At 45.9% G+C, this 27,543-nt stretch overlaps 1 protein-coding gene across 2 annotated transcripts; it reads left to right on the top strand.

Moving 5' to 3' along the window:
- Nucleotides 1-27,543, top strand: LOC119302439. Of its 2 annotated transcripts, none has more exons than XM_037579479.1 (4): nt 1-279; nt 665-933; nt 4,303-4,376; nt 26,770-27,543. In XM_037579479.1, exons 1-4 carry the CDS (start codon nt 242-244, stop codon nt 27,265-27,267), a joined length of 879 nt encoding a protein of 292 aa, XP_037435376.1. In that variant the 5' UTR covers nt 1-241; the 3' UTR covers nt 27,268-27,543. The 2 variants fall into 2 exon arrangements, with proteins under 2 accessions (XP_037435376.1, XP_037435375.1); XM_037579478.1 differs by having other exon boundaries at nt 4,141-4,376.

Raw genomic sequence — 27,543 nt, 5'->3', positions numbered from 1 at the left:
TATAGTAGTTTCGAAGAAAGAACGGACGAGGTGGATGGCCTGATTGGTCGAAGCCTCGCGCATTCCGCGTCCCCAGTTCCGATTTCCGAACCCTAATTTTTTTCTGCCAACCTTTCCGCACCATCCAAACGAGCGCCCAGTCGCTCCACCGCGCGGCCTCGTCCGTCCCCAAATTGCTGCCCTCCTCTCTGTATCACCTCTGCTTCTCCTCGATTGGGTCCTCCGAAACTTGAGCAACAAGATGCTCCACTCGTGGCGAAATCTGGACCATGTTCCCCGGTGCGTCTTTATCTTGTGGATATTTTTGGCGCTGAATTGAGACAAACGTTGAACTTTGGGCCTTTGAACTCTTATTCGTCCTTGCAGTTATATTATTTTGAAGGGTTTCCTCCTCAACATTTGTTTGAATGATTTTTGTTTCAATACATCTGTCCTCGTCCCACCATACGGCTGCCAACCAATATCAAAGCACTTAAGCAAGGGGAAAGATTGGAAAAAACTGCAACTACACTCTTATTTTTCTTTTTTGCTGAATGGATAGATATTTTGGAACGGAGGTTCCCAAGAATGGGGACATATATAGTGAAACGATTGGAGTAGTATGATTACAATTTCAATCCACGTATCTTATTTTAGCCGAATTCTAATTGCTCTTTGGTGATAGATCTGCTTATCAATTCTGGATCATGGCCCGGAACATCATGGGAGTAAAAGACAAGAAGAAATGGGGTAAACCGAATTGGCTCTGCCACATCACCGAAGGGATAAGTAGAGAAGAAAAGAGGTGGGGAACCAAGGAGGTCCTTGTTAGACATCCCGCGGACAATGTAAGATCGACTTTCATCTTTAAGAACAGCAGCCAGCGGGATGGTGCTATATACAAAAGAAGCTTTGCTCTTCGAAAATTATGTCGTGTTACTGACCGTGATGAGAGTAAGTGATGCGAATCTCTTTCCTACCACGTTCCAGTTGATTTATAGGATATTTGACAATATTTAGCTAATTGATTAAAAGCTTGAGGCTGAATGTGCATTATTTTTTAGCAGTATGCAATGTAGCTGATGCTTTAGTAGAGTGTTACTATGTTAGTTAAAAGAGAGTAGAAGTCCCAAGTATTTATTTCCGAAGTAGTTTTTTTTTAATTCCAACATCTCTTTATTGTAAGCTGGTTGACTTTAGTCCTGAGGCCTTAGATCATATACCCAAAGTTGGTTGTCAACCTTTTATTTCAACATCTATTTTTTGGTGAACTAACACAACCAATGCATGTCAACATGGCTTGCCCATGTGCTGCCATTCTAGGCAAGTTCATTCATGTGTAAGACACTTAACTACATGTTGAAGGTCATTTTTTGTAGTATCTTTGACCTTGGCACTCCACTCGCTGGATCCATGCGGCTTACGATGGCCTATTACTCTAGGATAGACATTAACTCTTGTATGATAGCAGGTAGTATTTTACCTTTTACCTTGCTCTCCTCTGCTTAAAAAGTAACATAATTAATTAAAACTTGACTTATCAAGTATCAACTAGATGAACAATAGGCAAATCCTTTATATCCCTCAGCCAAGAATTAAGGTCTCAGCAAGATTATTAGTTATGCAGTCACACTTAATATTTGGGATAACCCCACACCTAAAAATTCAAGAGCGATTAAATGTTTGCAACAAGAGCATAAAAATGAATGAATCACTTGTGCAAGGGCTAGAAATGAACCTCATCCATAGTAAATTGTGGTGTTGTAGTAGGTATACTGCTACCTTTGCTTGCTGCAAATATCTTGGCCATGTGGTTATCAAATTTATCTTTTTCATATGCCCTAGCTGCAGCCCACATGTGGCCATACTTTACCAAGGAATTCCCCAACCAAGCTTGTGGTAAGTTGCTTAATGCACTTCCTGTGCTTGCCATTAGGGAAAGCGGCCTTCACTACATTCTCCAGATCCATGTTAGTTGGGTCCAGAAAGAAACAATGTGATAGCTTCCCCAACCTTCGACTCCTAGATTCTTCGCACAAAACATCTGTTGGTATTGTCAAAGGGAGTTTGTCTAGTTCAATGGTAGAGCTCTCATTTGACTTGGTTGACATCCCTCGTCTTCCTCTCTTGGATCTTGGCCATATAGAAGTCCCTTTTGCCTTCCTTCGTGTTTAAATGCTGGTAGAAGTCCTCATAAGCCTGACCCCACCCCTTGCTTCACCCATAACTCGCGTTGTTGTCTACACTCTTATCCAGGTGTAGGTGTCTGAACCAGACTTTCTTCTCCAGCGGCATACGCTGAGGAGGCTTGACTCAAGATTGATTGATTAGGGATGGTAATTTCTTTGTGAAGTGAGTTAAAGCGCAAGGTTAGCATTGGTACATGGATGGTAGCGCAATCCACTTCACAGCTGAAGTACGTCTTGTGGTGTTTGGATTGGGAGTTGTTTCAAAACTGCAAACTGCGTTATGCTGTGAGGCCACAACGGGTGCAAAACAGTTGTTTGTTTGGGCTTTAGCTTTTTTCATCCAAAGCTGCTCTCAGACGCCCAAACAAACAGAGCCTAAGTGTGAGACCAGTCTTCTTCCAACTTCTACTACAGTTCTACAACACTCGTTTTAGGGTTCTTCCTCAACATAGGCATTGCCCTCTCGGCAATCCAGCTTTGAGATGCCATACTAGATGTTCTCCCGCTGCTAGTAAGACATATGTGATGCTAGTTAAACATATGTGATCAGGCCCTACACCAGTCACTTGCAAATAAAAGTATAAGTAAAGAATGAGCCAATAAGTACCAAGTAAATGATAATGATAAAGAGCAGTACAAAGATTAGCATTTCACAACAAGATCTGTACCATGACAACTCCATGCTGCACTTTCTCAGCCTTAATGTGTCACATACATCCTTTGGCTTTACAAATGCCGTGAAACCTACCGATTCAGATCTTAGAGACCCCATGTCAAATTCCCCTGATTGCATATTGTTTGATTACTAGTCTAAATGCATCCATTGAAGGGAAAGTGCTACCTTCCTCCATATTTGGGCTATCCATATCACAATCAATGCTCCATGGGTACATGATCATCATCTGGAGTAGCCACACCTTCATTATCATTATCTTCATAATATTGTCTACAACATCAATATTAGTGCCATGAATACTCATGGGATTAGCACTTGTATGGTTCAAAAACGGTATATGAGCAAGCGTGTGGTAGCATTAAGGTACTGGGCTAGGAGTTCGATTATGTTGGATAAACAACGATATGCAGTGACGGTGGTGAAGACGTATTAATAGGTGATGGATTGATCAGCCGCTGGTTGCACTGCGCAAGATTTCTTTCTAGGGTCACATGAGCTTTTCTAGTTGGGCAGATCCCCCGAGTGATCGAATTGGTCATTAAGTGAATGCAACTCCCTTGTTCTACATAGGGGTACGAGTGTCAATTTCTATTCTGCTTTGCCCCTAATGGGTATTGTACCAATTGACAACCAACTTTGGATATATGATCCACAGGGTAGTCCACTTATACAAATAGCCAGTTTCGCCATGTAATAATAAGCGTTAGTATTATGAGCATCTTGATTTTTAACAGATGTTGTTAGAGTTGGCGCCAGTTCATAATGTTATCTTTACTTTCAAATAGTATATTGCATTGTGTCCTAGCAATAATTGTTTTATTTTTCGAATCAGATAAATGAATAAGTCTCGTATGCACTTATGTATCAAAATGAAAATAGGCGATGAGAAAATTGTTTTTTGTCGATAACGAACATCTTATGAAGTTCTTTGAAGATCAAAAAGTTTAACATACTGTTTCGTTAAACGTTTTGCCATACACGAATTGAAGTCTTGTTAACCACTACTCTTATAGTCTGCTTCAGTATTTCCATCATGTAGCGTTGCGTCACTCTCCTCACTTTTTCAATTAGTATTTCTTTTGTTGTTATTCTATAATAGTAACATTGGAGGCATTTCATTAGATAATTGTTTTTGAACTCAGATATGTGCGTGAAAAGCATGATTATACTTTTTAGAGTACATCTTTATTTAATTTTATATATATATATATATATATATATATATGAAGCACAACTTGACATGATTATACTTTTTAGAGTACATCTTTATTTAATATTATATATATATATATGAAGCACAACTTGAGCCAATGATGTTATCGGAGCCAACGGATTGCTTTCCTGACCGAGAAAGGTGCTGCGTGCATTATGAAAGGCCGATGATGCAAATTTTCTCATTAAAATTGGCTAGTGTCTCTATCAACACTAGCTCAGTAGAACTATATGGATATATTGCAGTGCGGGATTATGTGGACTCATTGCTTAATTATATTGTCAACCGTAGCAGGGATGACCCCATTATTGCGCAACAGGTGCACATCATTACCTCAATACCTCATGCAGTTTATTTTTAGCAATTCGCTTATTTTACAATGTAATCTCAATTTCATCACATTCATAGAGAAGATGAATTGAAATATAACATTGTTATGACATACTACAACTAATTAATCTCCTTTTCAGTAGTAGAATTTGGGACCGAATGTTGTATCTCTACCAATATCAAAAGACTCAAAGGAACTAATCTTGACCATCGAACCAGGTCAATCCAACGACCTAGACTGCTTCAATGGCGAGCGCTCAACATGTTCAGTGTGTAATTAATATCATACAAATATAGCACTAAACACATAATTAACGCGCAAAAATATCCTATCTAATATACTGCCTAATATTAACGTGCATTTACTAGTACTATAATATAATCCACTTTATCTCTGATTTTGTGTAGATTGGTATACACAATGAAGATGCTCTTGATTGCATTCTTAGTTTTGTTTGAATGTTTTTTCCTGTATAAAAAACATAAGCTTAGGTTATTCAGCGTTTAAGTATGTATAGTGTATACATGAACATTTGCGTATTTTAGTTATATTTTGGTTATGGCTAAATATTTGCTTCTATATGATTAAAATTCAATCCAAAGTTGTTATAATGGCATTTTGCACTGAAAATACATCTCGGGGAACCTGGGTGCGCGCGTACCCAAACTGAAAAACTTTTTTGACAAAATACATGGTCTAGCATAACTCACATTTAAAGTTTCGGGATAAAATGATTTATATCGTATTCCGAGCAAAATACAACAGAATCAATACTATATAAACACTACTATTCACGGTTTCTGTAGCTACACTTTTACTTTTTTACTCATATTACAACATAACTCATTTGTGACTGATACTTTAAATGTGATTATTATGCTAGACCGTTTCTCGCAAAAAAGTTTCACATTTTTTGATTTTTTACTATTTTTTTGCTTAACCGATGCGCGTAGACCCATCCCAGAAATTCACACCGCATTTTGCAACAAGAATTTAGCAGTCACTAGTCATTGCTTAATTATATTATTTTAGATGCCTACACCCAGATAGGAGTGCATACAACATAGAGAAATACAATATGGCAAAGAAGACTTCAAAGCGAGATGTGAGTTAAGCTAGGGGTCGGCCCACTACCAACACGTAGACACGAAGGAAGGTGAAAGGGGCATCTATAAGATGGTTAAGATCTGAGAGAGGAAGACGAGCGATGTCAACTCAAATGCATCAAGGACGGAGCAGATAAGCTCCTGTTGAAGGGCAAGGAGATTAAGCATAGATGGTAGGAGTACCTCAACAAGCTGTTCAATGTAGAGAGTGAGAGCTCTATCATTGAGTTGGACGACTCCTTTCATGATACCAACATGTGTTTTGTGCGGTGAATCTAGGAGTTTGAGGTCATTGAGGCTTTAAAAGGGATGAAAGGAGGTAAGGCGAAGAGCTTTGATTGTATCCCTATTGAGGTGTGGAGAGGCCACTGCCTTCTCTTTATGCTCTTCCTCAGCTGTACTCTGCTGCGGTTGGCAACCCTCGCAAGCTAGCAAATCTGATGTTGATCTTGCAGAAGGACGAGCAACGAAGAATCGACACTTCTGAGATGGCTCTGCGCCGTTCCGCTCCCGCTCCTCCTCTAGCCTAGCCCCCTCCTACTTCTAGGCCTGCCGCCGTCGACCCCCGTCGGTAGCCCTCCTCCCACCCTGCCCCCTCCTCCCCCGTCGACCATGGCCTCCCCCAGCGGCAGCTCCAGCGACCTCGACCTCGGCTCCGCCGGCTCGTGCCGCTGGCGAGTCCTCCGTGAGATCCTACAGCGAGGTTGCCTGGACGCCTCCTCCCGCCCCGGGCTAGACCCTCATCGCCTCCCTCCCCCTGGTGGTGCCCGCCCCCGCCACGCCGCCCCAGCGCGCCCCAGCCGCCACCTGCCTCGGGCCCCGCAGCGAGGTCCACCGCGTCCATGGAGGTCCGGAGGTCGACGCGGATGGCTTCCAGGCCCCCCACCGTAGGAATAGGTGCCGGGGCGCGCGCCGTGATGCCACCCTGTCGGCCCAGCGGCACCACCGCCGCAGCCCCTCTCCGGAGGAGGCCGCTGGCCTCTGCTTCCTCTGCCTGGACCTCATCAACCCCGTGCGCGAGTGCACCAATGACATCCGCCGCCGTCGTTGCCTCTACTTTGGACACGGCTCGCGTGACTGCTGGAAGTTCCGCCGTGGCGTGCTGTGCACCCCCCCCGCCGCCGCATTGCGCTCCTCAAGGACGGCGACGCCAACACATCTTTCTTCCACCGGCAATGCACGTACCGGCGACAGAAGAATCGGATCCACAACCTCACTGTGGACGGCGTTTTGATCTTTGCCCCCTGCGACATGGCGGCCGTGGCATACGCACACTTCGACGCCTTGCTCGGCTGCGAGACGTCCCGCGAGTGCAGCCTCGACCTCTCCGAGCTGATCCCACCCACCAACCTCGATGACCTTGACGCCCCTTTCTACGCTGAGGAAATTTGGCAGGCGGTGAAACGCCTCGTACGTAAAGCTCCCGGCCCGGACGGCTTCATCGCCGAGTTCTTACGCGCGTGCTGGCCCATCGTCCGGCAAGATTTCGTCGACGTCTTCCAGTGGCTGTACGAGATGCGTGGTCGGGGCTTTTGCTCCCTCAACCAGGCGCTGCTCACCTTGCTCCTGAAGCGCGCAGACGCTTGTGGCCTAGGCAACTTTAGGCCTATAAGCCTAATCCACCTCGTCGCCGAAATCTTTGCCAAGGTCTTATCGTTACGCCTCGCGCCAAAGCTCCACAACCTCGTTAGCACGTGCCAGAACACATTCATCCACAGCCGCAGCCTGCACAACAACTTCATCCTCGTGCGCCAATCCGCGCTCCTTCTACACTAGCTCGGCACCCCTTGCGTCCTCGTGAAGCTGGACTTGGCTCGTGCTTTCGACACCATTAGCTGGTCGTTCCTCTTCGAGGTCCTCCGCCAGTACGGCTTCGGCTCTCGCTTCCTGGACTGGCTGGCCATCTTGCTCTCCTCGGCCAGCACGAAGGTGATCAACGGAAACCCCGGCCCCACCATCTGGGACAGGTGTGGCCTCCGCTAGGGCGACCCCGTGTCGCCACAGCTCTTCATCCTCGCCGTTGACACGTTGGGCCGCCTCCTCCGCCACGCGACAAAACTGGGCGTCTTGCAGTGGCTGCACCCCCGGCGCCCGATCCCCTTGGTCTCACTCTACGCCGACGATGTAATCCTCTTCTGTCACCCCACCATTGGCGGCATCACCGCCTCAAGAGCATCCTACTGCTCTTCGGCCGAGCTTCAGGCCTCTAGGTCAACCTCTCAAAAAGCTCCGCCACCCTGATCTGGTGCTCTGCTGATGATGCGGCACCCGCTGCCAACTTGCCGGGCTTCCCCCTCGCCGAGTTCCCGATCACCTATTTGGGCATCCCCCTGACTCTACACCGTCCCATGGCTGCACAGTTGCCCGTCATCGACAAAACGGCCAGCATGCTACCCACCTGGATGGCGCATCTCATGAACAAAGCCGCCCGCGTAGCGTTTGTCAAGGCCATCCTGAGCGTGATCCTGATCCATCAGCTCCTCGCTCTCGCGCCCCCCATGAAGACCATCAAGGCACTCGAGAAAATCTAGCGAGGCTTCCTATGGGCAGGACAGGCGGAGACAAATGGCGGGCACTGCCATGTCAATTGGCAACGTGTTGCTAGGCCGCTCTCGCTTGGCGGCCTCGGCGTGCACGATCTCGCCCGGACGAGCCTCGCGCTTCGCACCCGATGGTTGTGGTTCAGCCGCACGGACAACACTAGAGCGTGGGCTGGCCTTGACCTGCAGTTCACAGTTGAGGAGCGTGCATTCTTCTTCGCATCCACCACCGTGCAAATCGGGAATGGCACGGAGACCCTGTTCTGGGTTGACCGATGGATCGACGGGCGCTCCGTTAGCGAGATCGCGCCACTGCTATACGCTTGCATTCCCAAGCGCTGCCGCAAGCTCAGGACCGCCGCCGATGGATTACAGGCCAACCGATGGGCACGAGACATACACGGCACAATTGGCATCCACGAGATCGGGCAATACTTACAGCTCTGGCACGCAGTCAGCTACACGACCCTCTCCGCCGAGCCAGACTGCCTCTCCTGGAAGTGGAACCCCCGCGGCGTCTACTCCGCCAAATCGGCCTACATCGCCACCTTCAATGGCTCCACGGGCTGCGACGCATGGAAGCTCACATGGAACTGGGCACCCCCGCGCGTCCGATTCTTCCACTGGCTTGCCCGCCTGGACCGATGTTGGACGGCCGACCGCCTCGCCCGCCGCGGCCTGCAACACCCCGCGCGATGCCCCCTCTGCAACAAGGCCCCCGAGACCATGCACCACCTCATCCTAGCTTGCCCCTTCTCACGGCAGATCTGGTACGAGGTGCTGCACTGGCTCCGAATCCCCTGCGCCCCGCCTGACAGCGAGACTTCTCTCGACAACTGGTGGCACACGGCGCGACAGCACACCCCCAAACCCATGCGCAAGGGCCTCGCCTCCGCGACCCTCCTCGTCCCATGGATGATCTGGAAGCACCGTAACGATTGCATCTTCAACAGAGGACGGCCCTCGGCGTCCGACCTGCTCATGAAGATCAAGGACGAGGCCGTCCTCTGGGCCAGAGCCGGCACCCTAGGGCTTCGAGCCATTGTACCGCAAACTTGGGACGTTCACTGATGTGCCTTTGGGCACTGTAATTCCCTCCTAGGAGGATTGTAACTGAAACCCTCTTTCTTTCCAAAGCAATGAAATGCAAGCTCTCTTGCGTTTTCTTGAAAAAAAAGGTGTGGAGAGGCCTCAGACACATAGCGATAGTATGGCTAACTAAGCTTTTAAACCTCATTTTTGTGCAAATAAGATGCCAGAAGAGTGGAGGCGGAATATATTAATACCAATCTTAAAGAACATGGGGATGCATTGAGCACCGCTTAAGAAGAATCACAAGCGTGACCTAAGATCAGTTTGGTTTCCTGCCAGGGAGGTCGACCGTGGAAGCCATTTTCTTGGTATGATAACTTATGGAGAACATGGAGCAGAAGGACCTACATATGGTATCACTGACTTGGAGAAGGCCTACGAGAAGACATCACAAATTGTCATGTGGCGGGCCTTGGAGAAACACAAAGTCCCAACAAAGTACATTATCCTCATCCAAGACATGTACGATAATGTTGTGACAAGTGTTCGAACAAGTGACTTCCCGATTAAAATAGGACTACACCAAGGGTCAACTTTGAGCCCTTATCTTTTTTGCTTTGGTGATGGATGAGGTCACAAGGGATATACAAGGAGATATCCCATGGTGTATGCTCTTTGCGGATGATGTGGTGCTAATTGATTGTAGTTGGACGGGGGTTAATAGAAAGTTAGGGCTATGGAGACAAACTTTCGAATCGAAAGGTTTTAGGCTTAGTAGAACTAAACCTGAGTACATGAGGTGCGGTTTCAGTACCACTAGGCACGAGGAGGTTAGCCTTGATGGGCAGGTGGTATCTCAGAAGGACACCTTCGATATTTGGGGTCAATGCTGCAGAACAATGGTGATACCGACTAAGATGTGAGCCATCGAATCAAAACTGGATGGATGAAGTGCGCCAAAATTCTGGCGTTCACTCTGGCAAGAGTGCACCACAAAAGCTAAAAGGCATGTTCTATAGGACGGTGATTCGACCCGCAATGTTGTGTGGCGCTAAGTGTTGGCTGACTAAAAGGCGACATGTTCAACAGTTAGGTGTATCTGGGTGATATGGATATGTAAATATGTCATTTCTGAAAAGTGCCAATACAACGATACATTTGACTACTTTTGAAAATAATATAAAAATATGTTATCAATTAAAGCACCAAGCCATTTAGCATATATTTAGTCAGTGCAATCCATTATCTTCTATCTTATTATCCATGATTCCAACAAAAGTAAGAACCAACAGCCAAAGGGTAGCAACAATTTACCAAACATAAAAATTCAGTTAGAGAGAAAGAGAGGAGGAGGAAATCAGCAGCCTTCCATTAGATTGAATTCTACAGGATAGTGGGGGAAGGGGAGCAGAGCACCGGAGAAAGGAGCCCACCACCGGCAGGAAAGAATCAGCCGGCAGGAAAAAGTCCAGTCTCTGAATGATGAAGATATAGTATCCGATACGGATACGCTGGTTGCTGGAAGTATTGGTGTTTTCTTGATGCCAGTATTCCTCATCTTCTTCCAGAGACTCACAAACACAACTCTGAATTTGACCCCTTCTTGCCATTTCTTCATCATTCAGAGGTTGGATTTCCTCAAGCTCTTCCAAGTCTTTCAGCTCATCAATCATTTCTGCCCTATTTTTTAAAACTTGTCCGATCAGATTTCTACCCCAGCCTTTTAGATATTTAGTAGCCTTTTTCGTCTTCTTCTGCATCACATCCAAACTGTCTCTTGCAACAATGCGCTCAGACCAAATTTTCTCGACTTTCTCAAATGAGATCTTCTCTTTGTAGCCAGCTGAGTTCAATCTAAAAGGTTTTGACCCTGATTCTTTTGCCTCCATAGTACTCCCTCCATTTCAAAATATAGTGCGCCCGCGCTTCCCGAGGTCGAACTTTGACCATAAATTTAACGAACAAGACCGACTGCGGCGGGAGAAAAAATTACATAATTAAAAACTTCTTTCGAATACGAATTCACTGATATAACTTCTGCTCCCGCCGCAATCGGTCTTGGTAGTTAAATTTACAGTCAAAGTTGAAGCACGGGGATAGAGAAAGCACTACATTGTGGAATGAAGGGAGTATCTACTATCTAGCAACAAAGGACTATGATCAGAATTGATCCTAGTCAATTAATCCATCGTTGCCATGGGGAGTAATTGTTCCCCGCCACTTCACATTAATAGCCTATACAATTTACCCATCACAGGATCCTCTTGATTGTTTGTCGAAGTAAAAGTGCCTCCTGACATGTCAGTTGCCAGGATCTTCTTGGCGCGTGAGGCAATCGCAAGGAGAGGCGCGAGCGCAAGCAGATGCCGAGAAGGTTAAGATGAGGCCGGTGCGAGCTCGTAGTGTCGGCACGGAGACAAAGCCCAACCCAACAAGCTGAGCTCGCGACTGAAGGAGCAGTGCACTGTAAAATAGATGGATCGGTACCCGTGAGCGACAACAAGGTGTAAACCTTTATTCCTCCTCCAGACCATCAGGTCTGAACCTCTCCACATCTCAGCGTAACACTGAGGAAGCTTGTATCTATGTTTACCATCAAGGCGAAGTTCGCGTCCGTGGACACCACTTTGGCGGCGCTGACCAAGCTCCTCTCCTCGGTGAATACTTGGGCACCAACAGTGGGCAGGAACTTGGCGGTGATCCAGTCCACTCTGGACAAAGTGAGTGCGCATGTCACGGTTCTGGAGGCGGAGCTACACCCTACTGTCCACGAACAATCGCCTAGGCCTGAAGGGCGCCATGAAGCAACACCATGCCAGGGTTCTGCAACAGAATTACGTGTGCTCGATCTCGGATGTTATGATATTATACTCAGCATGACTTGGTTATCTGGAATTGGTGCCATGTGGGTGAATTGGTTAAGAAAACCATGCGGTTTGGACACAATGGTGTAGGCATGATGAGGAACACTAGATGAGAAGAAAGAAAACACATGCCAGATCTGTTTGGCTACTTCTAGATGCTTCCACTCTAGTGTAGTATTTCTTTTCCTTTCTTTTCTATCCTACCTACTGTTTTCTAGAGTCTTCTAGTTGTGAGTAGCTATGAGTAGAATGGTGAAACTTACATAATGTTTTCTAGAGTATTCCAGCTATAAATAGAAGTATGTGAAGACTTCCCAAAGCCCTATAAATAGAAGTCCTCACCTCTATTTTGGACCAAGACTATGTACCCCTACCTATAATAGAACTTGTCGTTCTTATCTAAGATCTTGGAGTAGTTCTTGTGCCCTAGGAGTTCTAGATAGAACTCTTGCTGCCCTATCAGCCTACATTCGCCTCTAGAGCGATATCTAGCGCAGCACGTTGAAACTGTTCCTTCAACACTTGTGCTGTACACATTGTAGCAGCAAGGTGGAGTTGCTCCTCCACAATCTTTGTGCTGCTTCAGGTGGTATCAGAGCCTCGTTGACCCATAATCGTTCTTGCTGTCCTCTTCGAGAGCAAGTTGCAGCAAGCAATGGAGCAACTGGAGAAGAGGATGGATGCTGCTGAACAACAAATCAAAGAGCTACGTGAAGATCTTAATAGAAGATTTGACCAGCTGGTTGAGATGATAAGAAAGGGTGTCCCCCTGCTACCAATGAAGGAGATTCATCTAAAGAAGAGGAAAATGTTCATCAAGGAAGAAGGAGAGGTAATTTTGGAGCAAGACCGCCACAACAACATGTTGTTCAACATGCTTCAAGAAGGCCAATTTATGTTGAAGCTTCTGAAGGTAAATAATATGATGATGCCCTTGAAGAACCAAATTTCTACGCATATTGGAGAGCACCCAACCCTACATATGCAAGAGATACATACAAGGTGAAAGCTGAGATCCCAAGTTTTAATGAAAATGTTAACATTGAAGGGTGTCTGGATTGGTTGTATGAAGTGGAGAATTTCTTTGAGGTCATGGAGGTTCCGGAAGATAGTAGAGTTTCTTTGGTCGCATACAAGCTGAAAGGAGGAGCCGGTGCATGGTGGCATCGCGTTCAAGAAGAGCGCAGGTTGAGAGGAGAACCTCGTGTGAGAACTTGATGGCAAATGAAAAGTCTCTTGAAAGGGAGATTTTTGCCCGCTGATTATGACCAAATTATATTTATCCAATTTCAAAATTGTGCTCAAGGAAATAGGACTGTTTCAGATTACACGGAGGAGTTTCTAAGGCTACAAGTGAGGTGCAACCTTGCTGAAATTGAAGAGCAACAAGTTGCAAGGTACATCAATGGTCTCAATGATGCTATTCAAGATCGATTGATGATGCAACAAATCTGATCTGTTGATCAAGCACAAGCTCTAGCCTTAAAGGCCGAGAGGTTTGTGAGGATAAAAAAGACAACTAAAGCTCCATATCCTCCATATCCTCATACCGAAGGCTCATCTAGGAGCCAACCTAATAGGGTGGAAGAGAAGGCCACTCCACCAACGACAAAACAACGCATCCCGAAACAAACTAGAGGCAAGGGTAAGGCAAACGAAGGCCCAAAGTGCTATAAATGCGGTAAAGAGGGACACATATCCAGCGGTTGCCCACTAAGGAAATTTGTTAACACGACTATCCATGATGGTGAAGGCGATGAGGAAGAATACGAATCTGAAGATGTAGACGGACAAGAGGTTTGTCAAGAAGAAGGTGAAGAGGTGGTATGTGTGATCCAGTGTCTCCTATGTTCCACACCACAACCCGATGACACACAACAGAAGAAAATATTTGAGAGCAAATGCACGGTGAATGGCAAGGTATGCAAACTAGTGATTGATAGTTGCAGCTGCGAGAATCTTATCTCCCAGAAGTTGGTGGACCATTTAAAGCTTGAAATCCATGATCATCCAAATCCCTACACTATTGGATGGATCAAAAAAGAAGTGAATATGAGGATCACCAAACAATGCAACTTGCCGCTTTCTTTGGGATGTGTTGTGTGATGTGGTTGACATGGATGCCAACCATGTTCTTTTTGAAAGGTCTTGGCAATTTGATGTGGATACTACACACAAGGGCAAGAAAAATCCTTACTCTTTCATTTGGAACAATAGAAAGATCATTATCTTATCAAACAAAACTGAAGGTAATACCTCTAAGGAGGAGGGGAAAACTATGTTAACTATCTCCCATACCTCTCATGAGTTTATGGAAGACTTGAAGGAGGCAGATTTGTGTGCTGCACTTGTTGTAAAGGGAGAAGAGCACCCGACTGTTGAAATTCCAGCAAAGGTACGTGGTTTATTGGCAGAATTTCAGAACATACTTGGGGAGCCACATGGCTTGCCACCGATGAGAGGAATTCAACATAGAATTGACTTAATTCCGGGAGCAAGTCTTCCTAATCTTCCACACTATCGAATGAGCCCAAAGGAGCATGATATATTGAAGGAGAAAGTGGAGGAATTGCTGTAAAAGGGGCACATTCGAGAAAAGTATTAGCCCATGTGCTGTACCAGCCCTGCTCGCGCCTAAGAAAGATGGATCTTAGCGCATGTGTACGGACAGTAGAGCCGTTAACAAGATCACCATAAGGTATAGATTCCCTATTCCCTGTCTGGATGATATGTTGGATCAGCTTAGTGGGGCAAGAGTGTTCACAAAGCTAGATTTGAGAAGTGGATATCATCAAATTCGTATAAGACCCGGGGATGAATGGAAAACCGCCTTCAAGACAAAGGAAGGGTTGTTTGAATGGCTAGTCATGCCATTTGGACTCTCAAATGCACCGAGTACCTTTATGCACTTAATGAATCAAGTCCTTCGACCCTTCTTATCCCACTTTGTTGTGGTCTATTTTGATGACATCTTGATCTATAGCAAGGATGAGGATGAACACTTTGATCACATTCGGAAGGTGCTAGAAGTATTAAGGGAAAATGAGCTCTATGTCAACTTGAAGAAATGTGTTTTTCTGCAAACACAACTTCTTTTTCTAGGATTCGTCATAACATGTGACAGCATTCGTGTTGATGATTCTAAGGTTGAAGCAATCCGAGAATGGCCAACTCCGAAGACCATTTCTGAGGTATGAAGCTTTCATGGCTTTGCAACTTTCTATAGGCGATTTGTGAAGAATTTCAGCACTGTCATGGCACCAATTACTGCGTGTTTGAAGAAAGGGAAGTTCCAATGGACAGAAGCAACTGAAGCTAGTTTCAATGAGATTAAACAAAAGCTATCACAAGCTCCTGTCTTGATGCTACCTGATTTCAACAAGACTTTTGAGTTGGAGTGTGATGCAAGTGGAGTAGGCATTGGAGCTGTCCTATCTCAAGAAAGGAAGCCCATTGCTTTCTTTAGTGAAGCTAGACAGAAATGGAGTACCTATCAACAAGAATTATATGCTGTTTTCAGAGTGTTGAAAATTTGGGAAGTCTATTTGCTGCCTAAAGAGTTCATTGTTTATAGCAACCATCAATCCTTGAAGCATTTTAGAAATCAAAAGCATGTTGACCGCATGCTAGCAAGGTGGTCTGCATATCCGGAGAGGTTTAACTATCTCATCGTGCATAAATCTGAAATAACTAACAGGGTGATTGATGCTTTGAGTCATCGTGCATGCCTCTTGACTTCTTTTGAAGCTGAACTTCCGGGCATGAATCAAATAAAGGAGTTGTATGAGGGTGACGAAGACTTTGGCCATGTTTGGGTAAAGCATGCAAGGGGCCAACCATTAGGTGATGATTATTTGATGCAAGATGGATATCTCTTCAAAAATGATCGTTTGTGTATTCCAAGAAGTTCTCTACGTGACAAGCTGGTTAGAGAGTTCCATTCAAGTAATCTTAGTGGTCATGTTGGACGGGACAAGACTGTCGCTAGCTTGGAAGCTCGCTACTTTTGGCCACAACTAAAGAGAGATTCTGGAAAGTTTGTTCAACGATGCCCTATATGTCAAACCTATAAAGGCCAAGTCCAGAACGCAGGGTTATACATGCCTTTGCCTGTTCCTGTCGCTCCATGGGAGGACATCTCTATGGACTTCGTCTTGGGCTTGCCAAGAACAAGACGAGAGAGTGATGCTGTGTTTGTGGTCGTTGACAGATTCTCTAAGATGGCTCATTTCATTCCATGCCGTAAGACAACGGATGCTCGTCATGTGGCAAACCTATTCTTTCGAGAAGTGGTCAGACTTCATGGAGTTCCAAGGTCCATCGTCTCAGATCATGATAGCAAGTTTCTTGCTGCATTTTGGCTCACTTTGTGGAAGCAATTCAACACTGAATTGGAATTTTCTAGCACTGCTCATCCACAAACACAAACGGAAGTGGTGAACAAGTTTTTGGGTAATCTGATCCGTTGCATTTGTGGAGAAAGAAAGGGGCAATGGGATTTGGCTTTATCTCTTGCAGAGTTCTCCTACAATAACTCCAAGCATAGATCCACAGGAAGGAGCCCTTTTTCCATTGTCTACACTAAAGTTCGAACACATGTGATGGACCTGGTGAAGCTGCCATCAAGGGGAGACTCAAAATCAGCATTGTCCTTTGTTGATAATTACACCGAGTTATTTGAAGAGATTCGCGGCGCTTTGGAAGCACAAAATCAGAAATATAAACAACTTGCTGATTGCAAAAAGAGGCCAAAATCATTCCAAGTCGGTGATAAGGTGATGGTCTACCTCCGAAAAGAGAGGCTGCCTTTAGGTGTTAAAGGGAAACTTAGGCAGCGAAGGTATGGGCCCTTCTCTATCGTGAGGAAGATAAATGATAATGCTTATGTGATAGATCTTCCAAGTGACATGGGTATCTCCAACACTTTCAGGGCTCCTTTGATTCAAAGGATTTGCATAGGAATTCTGAAGGATTGGAATCCTTAGGAATTTTTCCTTGATTGTTTGATTCATAGGATTGAATCCTATAGGAATTTTTCCAAAGGAATTTTTTGTACTATTTCCTATAGGATTTCTAGCATCCACTCAAACCTCTTTGAAAGAATCCTTTGTGTTTTCCTATGATGCTCAAACAATCTAAAACCCTATAGAATTGAGATGAGCATGACATTCCAATCCTATGTTTTTCCTATTCCCATGCTTTTATAATCCTGCAAATCAAAGAGGCCTCAATGTTGCCGACTTGACTCTCTACCATCCAGAAGAAGCGCTCTATGAAGATAACTCGAGGGCGAGTTCCAAACAACCAGGGGAGAATGATGAGGAACACTAGATGAGAAGAAAGAAAACACATGCCAGATCTGTTTGGCTACTTCTAGATGCTTCCACTCTAGTGTAGTATTTCTTTCCTTTTCTTTTCTATCCTACCTACTGTTTTCTAGAGTCTTCTAGTTGTGAGTAGCTATGAGTAGAATGGTGAAACTTACATAATGTTTTCTATAGTATTCCAGCTATAAATAGAAGTATGTGAAGGCTTCCCAAAGCCCTATAAATAGAGGTCCTCACCTCTACTTTGGACCCAGACTATGTACCCCTACCTATAATAGAACTTGTTGTTCTTATCTAAGATCTTGGAGTAGATCTTGTGCCCTAGGAGTTCTGGATTGAACTCTTGCTGCCCTATCAGTCTACATTCGCCTCTAGAGCGATATCTAGCGCAGCACGTTGGAGCTGTTCCTTCAACACTTGTGCCGTACACATTGTAGCAGCAAGGTGGAGTTGCTCCTCCACAACCTTTGTACTGCTCACTCTTAAAGGTCTCAAAGACAATGTGAGCAAGTGTTATGAAATATCTGTGGTGCAACTTTCCGAAGGTGATTCAGAAAGGAGAATTGGCACATCTCATTCAGTTATGCATGATGTTTGACGAAACTAAACCAACTGAAAGACTGTCTTAGACGGTGCTAGCCTCTGTCGGATTTCAGTCACCAGTTGTTGTTGGAAACAGACGCGTGTGATGCTGGGATAGGCTCGGTGCTAATGGAAAGAGGCCATCCAATGGCGTTTCTCAGCAAGGCGCTTGGGGCGAGGAATAAGCTCTATAGACATACAACAAGGAATCGTCTTGCTATCTTACTGGCAATTGACAGGTGTCGCTCATATTTATAGGCTGGGGAGTACACATATCATCGTAGTCTGATACATTCGGTGGATCACAAAGCACATACTCCTATGTAACAAAAGGGTTTTATCGCTTACTAGGATTCCAGTACAAGATCATGTATAAAAAATGGCTGGACAATGCCGCATCAGATGTTTTGTCACGCTGAGAACATTCAGAGGAACTAAATGCTCTATCTTCTGTCCAGCCACGCTGGTTGGGGATCATAGGAGAAGGTTATCAGCCCCAATGCCCAAGCTCAACAATTGCTGGCCGAATTAGCCCTAGCCAGCCCTACTGTGCAAGGGTTTTCTCTTTAACAAGGCATCATCAAGCTGAATGGAAGACTTTGGCTAGGAAATCACAAAGAAGCGCATGAAGCCGTGTTACTGGCACTCCATAACAGTGCCTGGAAATGTTTCTGAGGTGCTTTGTTGCTGCAAATTCGAAGAGATGGTCGCAATGGCTGCCACAAGCTGAATTTTGCTACACCACATCATTTCATTCTGCAGTGGGACACTCAATTTGAAGTGCTCTATGGGCATAAGCCGTGGTATTTTGGTATTCAACAACCAGTTCTGTCAGCTGTCCTGAATTTGCAACTGTGGCTGAAGGAAAGAGCTACGATGGAAGAAGTTATTCGTCAACACTTACACGGGCCCAACAACGGATGAAGCGACAGGCTGATAAAAAGTGTACAGAACAACAATTCACTTTAGGTGAATATGTTTTCCTACTACGACTGTATGTTCAACAATCCGTGACGCAACGGGCATCTCACAAGCTATCGTTCAAGTTCTTCATGTTAGGAAAAGCAACTTAGTATTATCATGAGGCAAAAGCCACCATATATACATGTATAGGGGAGGCCAAAGGCCAGAATACAAAAGGCCAAAGGCCACCATAAATATAACTCTAACACCCCCCCTCAAACTCATGGTGGATCCACAACACTGAGTTTGGAGAGGTAAAATCCATGTTGCGCTCTGGTCCGGGCCTTCGTAAGAAGGCCGCTAGCTGTAACTCGGAAGGCACATACTGAAGAGCAATAACATGGTCCTGCACACCAACGCGCACAAAGAAAGCATCAACACCAATATGCTTGGTAAACTCATGCTTCACTGGGTCCCGTGCAATACTGATAGCACCTGTACTGTCTGACAAGAGTGTAGTAGGTGTAGTAACAGTGACACCAAAATCCTCAAGTAACCAACGTAACGAAGTCACCTCTGCCGTGAGAAGAGCCATAGCTCGCAACTCAGCCTCTGCACTCGAACGAGAAACTGCAGTCTGTTTCTTCATCTTCCAAGCAATAAGGGAACCACCAAGAAAGACACAATAAGCAGAAAGTGAACGGTGATCCGAAGGATCACTAGCCCAGGTAGCATCCGAATAGGCCTGGAGTTGTAACGTGGAAAGAAGAGACGACGAGAGATCGTGCCACGAAGATATCGTAGAACACGAAGAAGGTGACTATAGTGAACCGAAGTGGGAGAAGAAACAAACTGACTGAGGATATGGACAGGATAGGAGATATCCGGACGAGTGACAGTGAGATAGACAAGACTCCCAACAAGATGACGATAACGAGTCGGATCAGACAAGGGCTCACCATCAGAAGCACGAAGGTGAACATTAAGCTCCATAGGAGTCTCAACGGTGCGTTCATCACTAAGAGCCGCACGAGCAAGAAGATCCTGGATATACTTTTCTTGGAAAATAAAAAAGCCATCAGAGGTGGACGAAATCTCGATCCCAAGAAAGTAACGAAGAGGACCAAGATCGGACATAGAAAACTGCTCACTGAGACGGGCCTTGACAAAGGCAATGTACTCAAGATCATCACCGGTGATGATCATGTCATCAACATATAGAAGAAGAAGAGTGCGACCACGAGCAGAAAGGTGGACAAACAACGCTGGATCATGAGCACTGGCGAAAAACCAGCTGAAGTGACCACCGAGGCAAAACGCTCAAACCAAGTGCGGGGGGCTTGTTTAAGGTCATAGAGAGAGTGACGAAGATGACAAACCATGCCATCAGGAACTGAATACCCAGGTGGTGGCTGCATATAAACTTCCTCACGCAACTCACCATTAAGAAAGGCATTCTTAACATTAAGCTGGGACACGGACCAGTGGTGAACAGAGGCCACTGCGAGGAGTGTGCGAACATTGGTCATATGGGCCACATGAGCAAAAGTCTCATTGTAATCACGACCATGCTCCTGCTGAAAGCCACGAGCCACAAGACGAGCTTTATAACGCTCAAGAGAACCATCGAAGCGAGTCTTAGAGCTGGTTTGGTTCATGTCCTCAAAGTGTCACGCCTGGCGTGGAGCTAGCCTGAAAATTGTTTGGTTCGTATCCTGGATGGTTGAGCGCTCGCCTGGCCTGGACAGCAAACCAACATCATTAGCCTGCCAGGCAACGGCCAGGCGTCCGAGCCAGAAAATGAAGCCTGGGAGCCAGAAAATGAAGCCTGGGATACTTAATTACTAATTAAGAGAAGAGTCCAAGGCCATGTGCACTGCACCAGGGGACCCAGCCCGATGTTGACACCAGTTGATAAGACATCACCCCAGGCAACCAACCAAACATACTTGTTTCCAGGCTGCCTCACCAGGCAAAAAAACACCACCTACCCAGGCTCACGCCAGGCACCAAATTTCCCCAGGCACAACGCCGTGGACGTGAACCATACTAGCTATTAATCTTAAAGACCCACTTACAAGTGATGGGGCGAACATGGGGAGGAAGAAAAACCAGATCCCACGTGCCAGTGCACTCAAGGACAACAATCTCCTCTGCCATGGTAAATTGCCATTCAGGATGAACAATAGCATCTCGATAAGAAGTCGGCTCAACAACGGTTGAAAGACCATAGCGAGAAGGAGAATATCAATCAGGGGGCGGACAAGGCCGAGAACGAAGACCATAAGTCGACCGTGAGGAGGAAGATGACACATCAGAAGTAGAGGGCACAACAGTAGACTCGTTCACAACACGTTGATGACGAGTATAATGGAAAGGAAAGGAGGGGAGAGGTGGAATCACTGGAGGTGGAGACGGGGAATGTAGCGGTGATGCAGGTGGAGAAGCGGAAGGTATCGGTGATGAAGGTGGAGAAGAGGAAGGTATCGGTGTCGAAGGTGGAGAGTCATGTGATGAGGAAGGAGAAGAAACCATAGGAGAGGACGACGTCGGATCCGCAACAGCGGGACGAGGAGTAGGAATACTAGGCACGAAGGGAGGTGTATCCGGAAACGTAAGAAAAGAGATGTCCTCCATGGAAAAGGCCGAGGACGATGGACGTGGGTAGAAGGGATGAGACTCATCAAACGTGACATCCCGGGAAATACGCATTCGACGACTGACAGGATCCCAACACCGATAGCCCTTATGCTCATCACTATATCCAAGAAAGACACACTCAATAGACTGAGCGGTTAGTTTGGTGCGTTCACGAGGGGCAAGCAAAACATAGAAAACACAACCAAACAAACGAGGTGCCGAATAATCGGGAGAACGGCCAGAAAGACGCTCAAGAGGAATACCACCTTGTAGAGCAGCAGATGGCTGAATGTTGATGAGATAGGTGAAAGTGGTAACAGCCTCAGCCTAGAAGTGAGGCGGAAGAGAGGCGGCAATCATCATCGCACGCGCCGTCTCAAGAAGGTGACGATTCTTGCGCTCAGCCACACCATTTTGAGCATGAGCACCAGGACAAGAGAACTGAGCTAGAGTACCCTGCTCAGCAAGGAATCTTCGCAGCGCATGGGAGATATACTCACCAGCTGAATCTGCATGAAAAACACGAATAGGAGTCGAAAACTGGGTATGAACCATGGCAGCAAATTTTTTGTATATAGATAAGACCTCACTACGAGAAGACATGAAATAGATCCATGTGTACCGAGAAAAATTGTCTATAAAAATAATATAATATCGGTGGCCTCCTTTCGAAGCGAAGGGAGCCGGACCCCAAACGTCAGAGTGAACGAGATCAAAAGGGTGCTCGGACACTGACTCACTATGAGGATAGGGTAGCTGAATCTGCTTGCCAAGCCTACAACCTAGACAATCCAACGAAGCATTACCGGAGACAGACCCCAGAACACCGCGATGAACCAAAGACAAGAGACGAGAACCACATAAATGGCCAAGACGATAATGCCATTGCTGAAAAGAGCTGGTAGATGAAGCAACATGGGCTGTGAGACTGGCGGCGGTGGTAGCAGAGGGAAGACGAAGCCAGTCAAGCTCCCAGAGACCCTCAGAGCGTCGAGGGCCAACACCAAGTAGAACGCCCGTGTGACGATCCTGAACAGAACACGAATCAAAGTCAAGAATGACTCTACAACTAGAGTCAACAATCTGACCACCAGATATGAGCTGCATGGTAAGTCGAGGAACATGAGCTACAGAGGAAACATGAAATGAAGAAGTGCTAAGAGTGCCTCAACTAGCTACATCGAGGGGAGTGCCATCGGCCGTAAGAACACGAACATGGGACTCGACAGGTCGAACGGAGGTCAAAGTGGAAGAATTATAAGTCATATGAAAAGACGCTCCAGTATCAAGAATCCATGGGGATGTAGCTTAATGGGTAGAAGGTGGTTTCTCATTGCCAGAAGAGTCAGCCACAGAACCAGCAGAAACTGTCGGTGAAGAATCCCAAGCATCAAGCAGGCATCGCAGCTGTGCAATCTCACGCACAGACAATGACACGTCAGAAGAGGTTGAGGTAGAAACGCTTGCCGGCGATGAGCAATCGCCATCACCCTTGGAGGCTGTGTGGTGAGTCGACATAGAACGAGTCGACATATAGCGGTCACCACCGCGAGCAGAACCCGTAAAGGGAGTCGGCGTAGGGTGACAATCACCCGGGGCGGAAGTTGTGAGAAGAGTCGCTGAAGAACGACCAACATCACCGGCAGAAGACACCAAGAGAGTCGATGTAGAACGACTAGCGCCATGCACAAAAGTGGCTAGAGGAGGCGGTGCAGCTGCCGAAGGAGTCGATGTAGAGCGGCCAACAACACCGGTGGATGTCGCAAAAGGTGTCGAAGTAGTGCGACAAACATCACCTCCAAACGGGCGAGCACCAAGCACCGAGGGAAGGCGCATGTGCGAGACCGGATCAATGTATGGAATACCGTCGGAAAACACCGGACGGCAAGGGAGAGACATAACCGACAGAAACATTGTGCCTTTTTTTACTCCTTTTTTTTACCAACAGAACTCAGGTTGCCGAATGAAGCAGGCCAACTCAAACTAGGCAGCCGGATGAAGCAGGCCAACTGGCTGCCCACCAGCAGCCCAAAAGAAACGTGATTGACGGGCCGTGCAGCTACGCACACAGCCAGGCAGTTGGATCGATTCACATCCCCACACTCAGCATACGCGGGCCTGAGATAGATCCAGTGGCCGGCGGCTGATCTAGCATGGGAGCCGGCGGGAATCAGTGGCCGGCGAACGAAGACGGCAGCGGGAACCGGCGGCCGGAGGACGAGGACAACCGGCGGCCAGCGGACAAGGACACAAGCAGGAACCGGCGGTGGTCGGCAGCCAGCGTACGCGGCCAGCAGCGGGAACCGGCGGCCGGCGGACGAAGACAGCAGCGGGAACCGGCAGACGAATGATGAGGACAGCAGCGGGAACCCGTAGCTGGAGGCCGGCGGACGCGGATGGGCCAAGTGGAGTTGGACCGATGGCGTGCTGCTCGTGCGGACGAACACACAAAGAGGAGAGTAGATACCAGAACACAGCGTATAGCAGAGTAGCCTCAGCAATCGGCCAGAGACAGGAGCTGCGACGGCCGACGCGAGAAATTGGATCGGAAGAGCACGAGTTGCCTAAGGCTCTGATACCATGTTAGAAAAAGCAACTTAGTATTATCATGAGGCAAAAGCCATCATATATACATGTACAGGGGACGCCAAAGGCCAGAATACAAAAGGCCAAATGCCACCATAAATATAACTCTAACACTTCGAACCATATCAAGTGATGCAGAAAGTAAGTGCTGTAGCTTACAAATTGCAACTGTCTCCATCCAACCACATCCATCCAGTGATCCATGTGTCACAACTTAAGAAGGCACTGTGTCTAAGTGAGTAAGCGCAAACTGACCTCCCCCCTCTATCACCTGATGCCATTGCTGAGTTGCAGCCATTGATTGTGCTGGATGAGCGACATATTCGGCACATCAATAAACTGTCGGCACAAGTCAAGATTTCCTGGCAGAAACTACCAACGCCATATACTACCTGGGAGGCTGTTGATTGTGCTGGATGAGCGGCAGATTCGGCGTAACAAGAAACTGTCAGTCACAAGTCAAGGTCTCCTGACAGAAACTGCCAACGTTATATACCACCTGGGAGGAGCTCGATTCCATCCATCGTCTTCACCCGGTGGCACTAGCGTGGGGGCACGTTGCGTCCCAAGGAGGGAGGATTGTCACGACCTTCCTGGCACGTGAGGCAATTCGCAAGGAAAGGCGGGAGCGCAAGCACGAGCTCGTGGGGCCGCCAGAGAGAAGCCCAACCCAACAAGCTGAGCTCACGACTGAAGGAGCAGTACACTGTAAAATTGATGGATCGGTACCCATGAGAGGCAACAAAGTGTAACAACGAAGGCTGATTTTTCCCTCTCTCTGAACCTTCTTCCTCAAGACCATCAGGTCTGAACCTCTCGACATCTCAACGTGACTGGGGAAGCTTGTATCCATCTTTACCATCAAACAGAGGATATCTACTGGAGTGTTACATCAATCTCCTAAGTTCATAAGCATTGATGGAGTTAAAAGTAGAAGTATGACTGTTACTGTGGAAAACACCATTGTTTTCCTAGCAGACCTAATCAAGCTGAAATCACCACCAACAAGATCAATTAGAAAATCTCTCTTGTTCTCCTCTTGAGCAGCTTCATAGACAATGATCACGGCCCAATGTTATCTGCAGCTTCACATCAAAAAACTGAATTTTGATGTGAAATCTCCCTTGAGAAGTATCAGTAATGTTAAATCTACAGGGTTCCAACAGAGGGAATCTAGTGCCAAGAAAATTGATCAGTATGATCAATCTTCCTGAAGAAACTTGCAGAATAATTTCTCTTCATTGTTTCCTGTAGCCCCATAGAATCCACTTCATTATTGCTTAATAATTCCTGCAAGTAATTAGCCAAACCCTTCTTACCACACCCTCTACAATTCCATATCAGACCTATCATTTATACTTACTATTTTTTCTCTCCTGGGTCTAGTTCCTGGAAGATCACCATGCATAATTGCATAGGATGGGATTCAGCAACTTTGCCCCCATCAGTCTTCTTATTTCTCAACATACATCTGGTTTGCACAGTACCTTGATTCAAATTTACTCCCTCTGTTCCTAAATATAAGTCCTTGTAGAGATTTAATATGGACTACATACGGATGAATATAGATGTATTTTAGTGTAGATTCACTCATTTTGCTCCATATATAGTCTATATTAGAATCTCTAAAAAGACTTATATTTAGGAACGGAGGGAGTATGTGATTATTCTTCCTTCTGCTCTGTAATTTTTCCATTTTCTTCTGCTTTTTCAAAGTGTTTCTAGAGATCTGGAGACTACCATGGTAAAATCATCAACAATATCATCCATTTAATTTTCCCAGTCCAGGAATTTTACTGGACTATTTTTCTCCACCTCATCATTACAGTTCTTATGATGCAAGTTATTGACCTAGCTATTTCTAGATCTCTCATAATATCAAATGTTTCCAGAGGAAGTAAATCACAGTCAATCCCTATTTCTAAAGCTTTAACAGATATCATCATCAGATAAAACAGAAAAGGAGTTTTTAGTGGAGATAGTATTACCTTCCAAATTCTGTTCAGCCACCCTCCTAGCAGCTCTCTTTCTTCAACCCTCTCATAGTCTCACGACCCACTCCCATTTGAGCAATTCTGGCACTATTTCTTGTTGCTTGAGCAGCTCCCCTTTGAGCTTCAGTACCATTGCGTGGAGCAGCATCATCTCCAGTAATGTCATCAGTGGATTGGACAAGCACACCCTGTGAACCAACAATAAGTAAAGAGATTCCTGGGAGCCACCTCCTCCTTAATCTTTCCACATTAGTACCATCAAGCACAATTGCTTGTTGACACTCTTCCTCTGCATCATTTTTGTCGGAATTACTATTAGTAGAATGATCACTAGATTCATAATCAGACAGACCTCCCTCCTGTTCTTCCGGTTCCTCCATTGGACCCAGGTGGTCCTGATATTCTTTCTTCGACATCTCTGTTTTGTCACTCCCGGACTTAACCGACTCTTTCATAAATAATTAACCAACTTCCCTTTATAATAAATAAAGAACAAAGATCTGCGGCGTTGGTGATGGTGATTCCACTTTGAGGACTTTTATATGTGCGTACATGTGCCTTCGAGGATGTTAGACAAAGATGGGGTTATCCTTGCATATATTGGGCAAGTTTATGGTTAATTATCTTGCGCGATTTATCAAGTGTTAGGTTTCATGTTCAGCCAGATTTATGTTTGTAGGGAAGACTTTAAATTATTCTATGCTGCCATGTATTTGAGATCCTTTTTCAATTGGCTAGAAAGACAAGTATACGCTTTAGGTAATTCTTACTTTTACTAGGAGCTACTAAATAATAATGGTTTTGCAGGGTTCTTTCATTGAGATGACTGGCCCTAAGCGAGGCATTGCAATGAATTCCCCTGTTCTAGTTGAATTTGACATGAGGATCAAGACAGGAGAGAAAGAAGAAGATGATCTAACATTGATCGACGGCGCAACAGATTATTGTGACCTAACCATACCTTCTGTGTCATTCACACATCGCATTCATGGCAATTGTGGTGCGGTTGACATCACTTTAGCACGTGTTTACAATGCAGTGGAAGCAACAATAGATGTTCTCGTATTGAAAGTGCAGAATGGATTCAATTTATCGCTCAGTTCGTTTGTGTTTGTCGGCGGATCAGATCAGGAAATTCCTCTCTTTCGTGGCACTACTGCTGAGTCATGTGGCTTAAGAAGATGCGTGATTGCTGTGAAGATGGATACTTGGATGCAGTTGAAGTTCAAGGTAGGTCAGAACGGCTCTAAAAATGATCATCTTACTTCAAAGCAAACATTCATGGATGTGCCTGTCAACAAATAATGCTTCAGCATGCCGCCCTCTCTGTGAAGGTGACTTGGTCGACCGTGCCAGTATAAAGTCATCGTGTTTCAAATTCGAATTTAAGTTGCAGTATTTGATCTTGGACGTGGTCTGTGTAATTTTCGTTCTTTGAGAAACAGATATATTTTACTCTGCATTGGATGGATGTTTTAGTTAATTTTTGTGTGCTAGAAGTCGGTATTGTATGCGCCTTCACTAGTTCAGTGAAAAGCAGGCAATGTGTTTTACATGTTCCCTAAGCATGGCTTATCTTTA

This window comes from Triticum dicoccoides, chromosome 5A (genome assembly GCF_002162155.2).
Source record: "Triticum dicoccoides isolate Atlit2015 ecotype Zavitan chromosome 5A, WEW_v2.0, whole genome shotgun sequence".
NCBI lineage: Eukaryota > Viridiplantae > Streptophyta > Magnoliopsida > Poales > Poaceae > Triticum > Triticum dicoccoides.
This window is presented reverse-complemented; position numbering and strand designations above follow the sequence as displayed.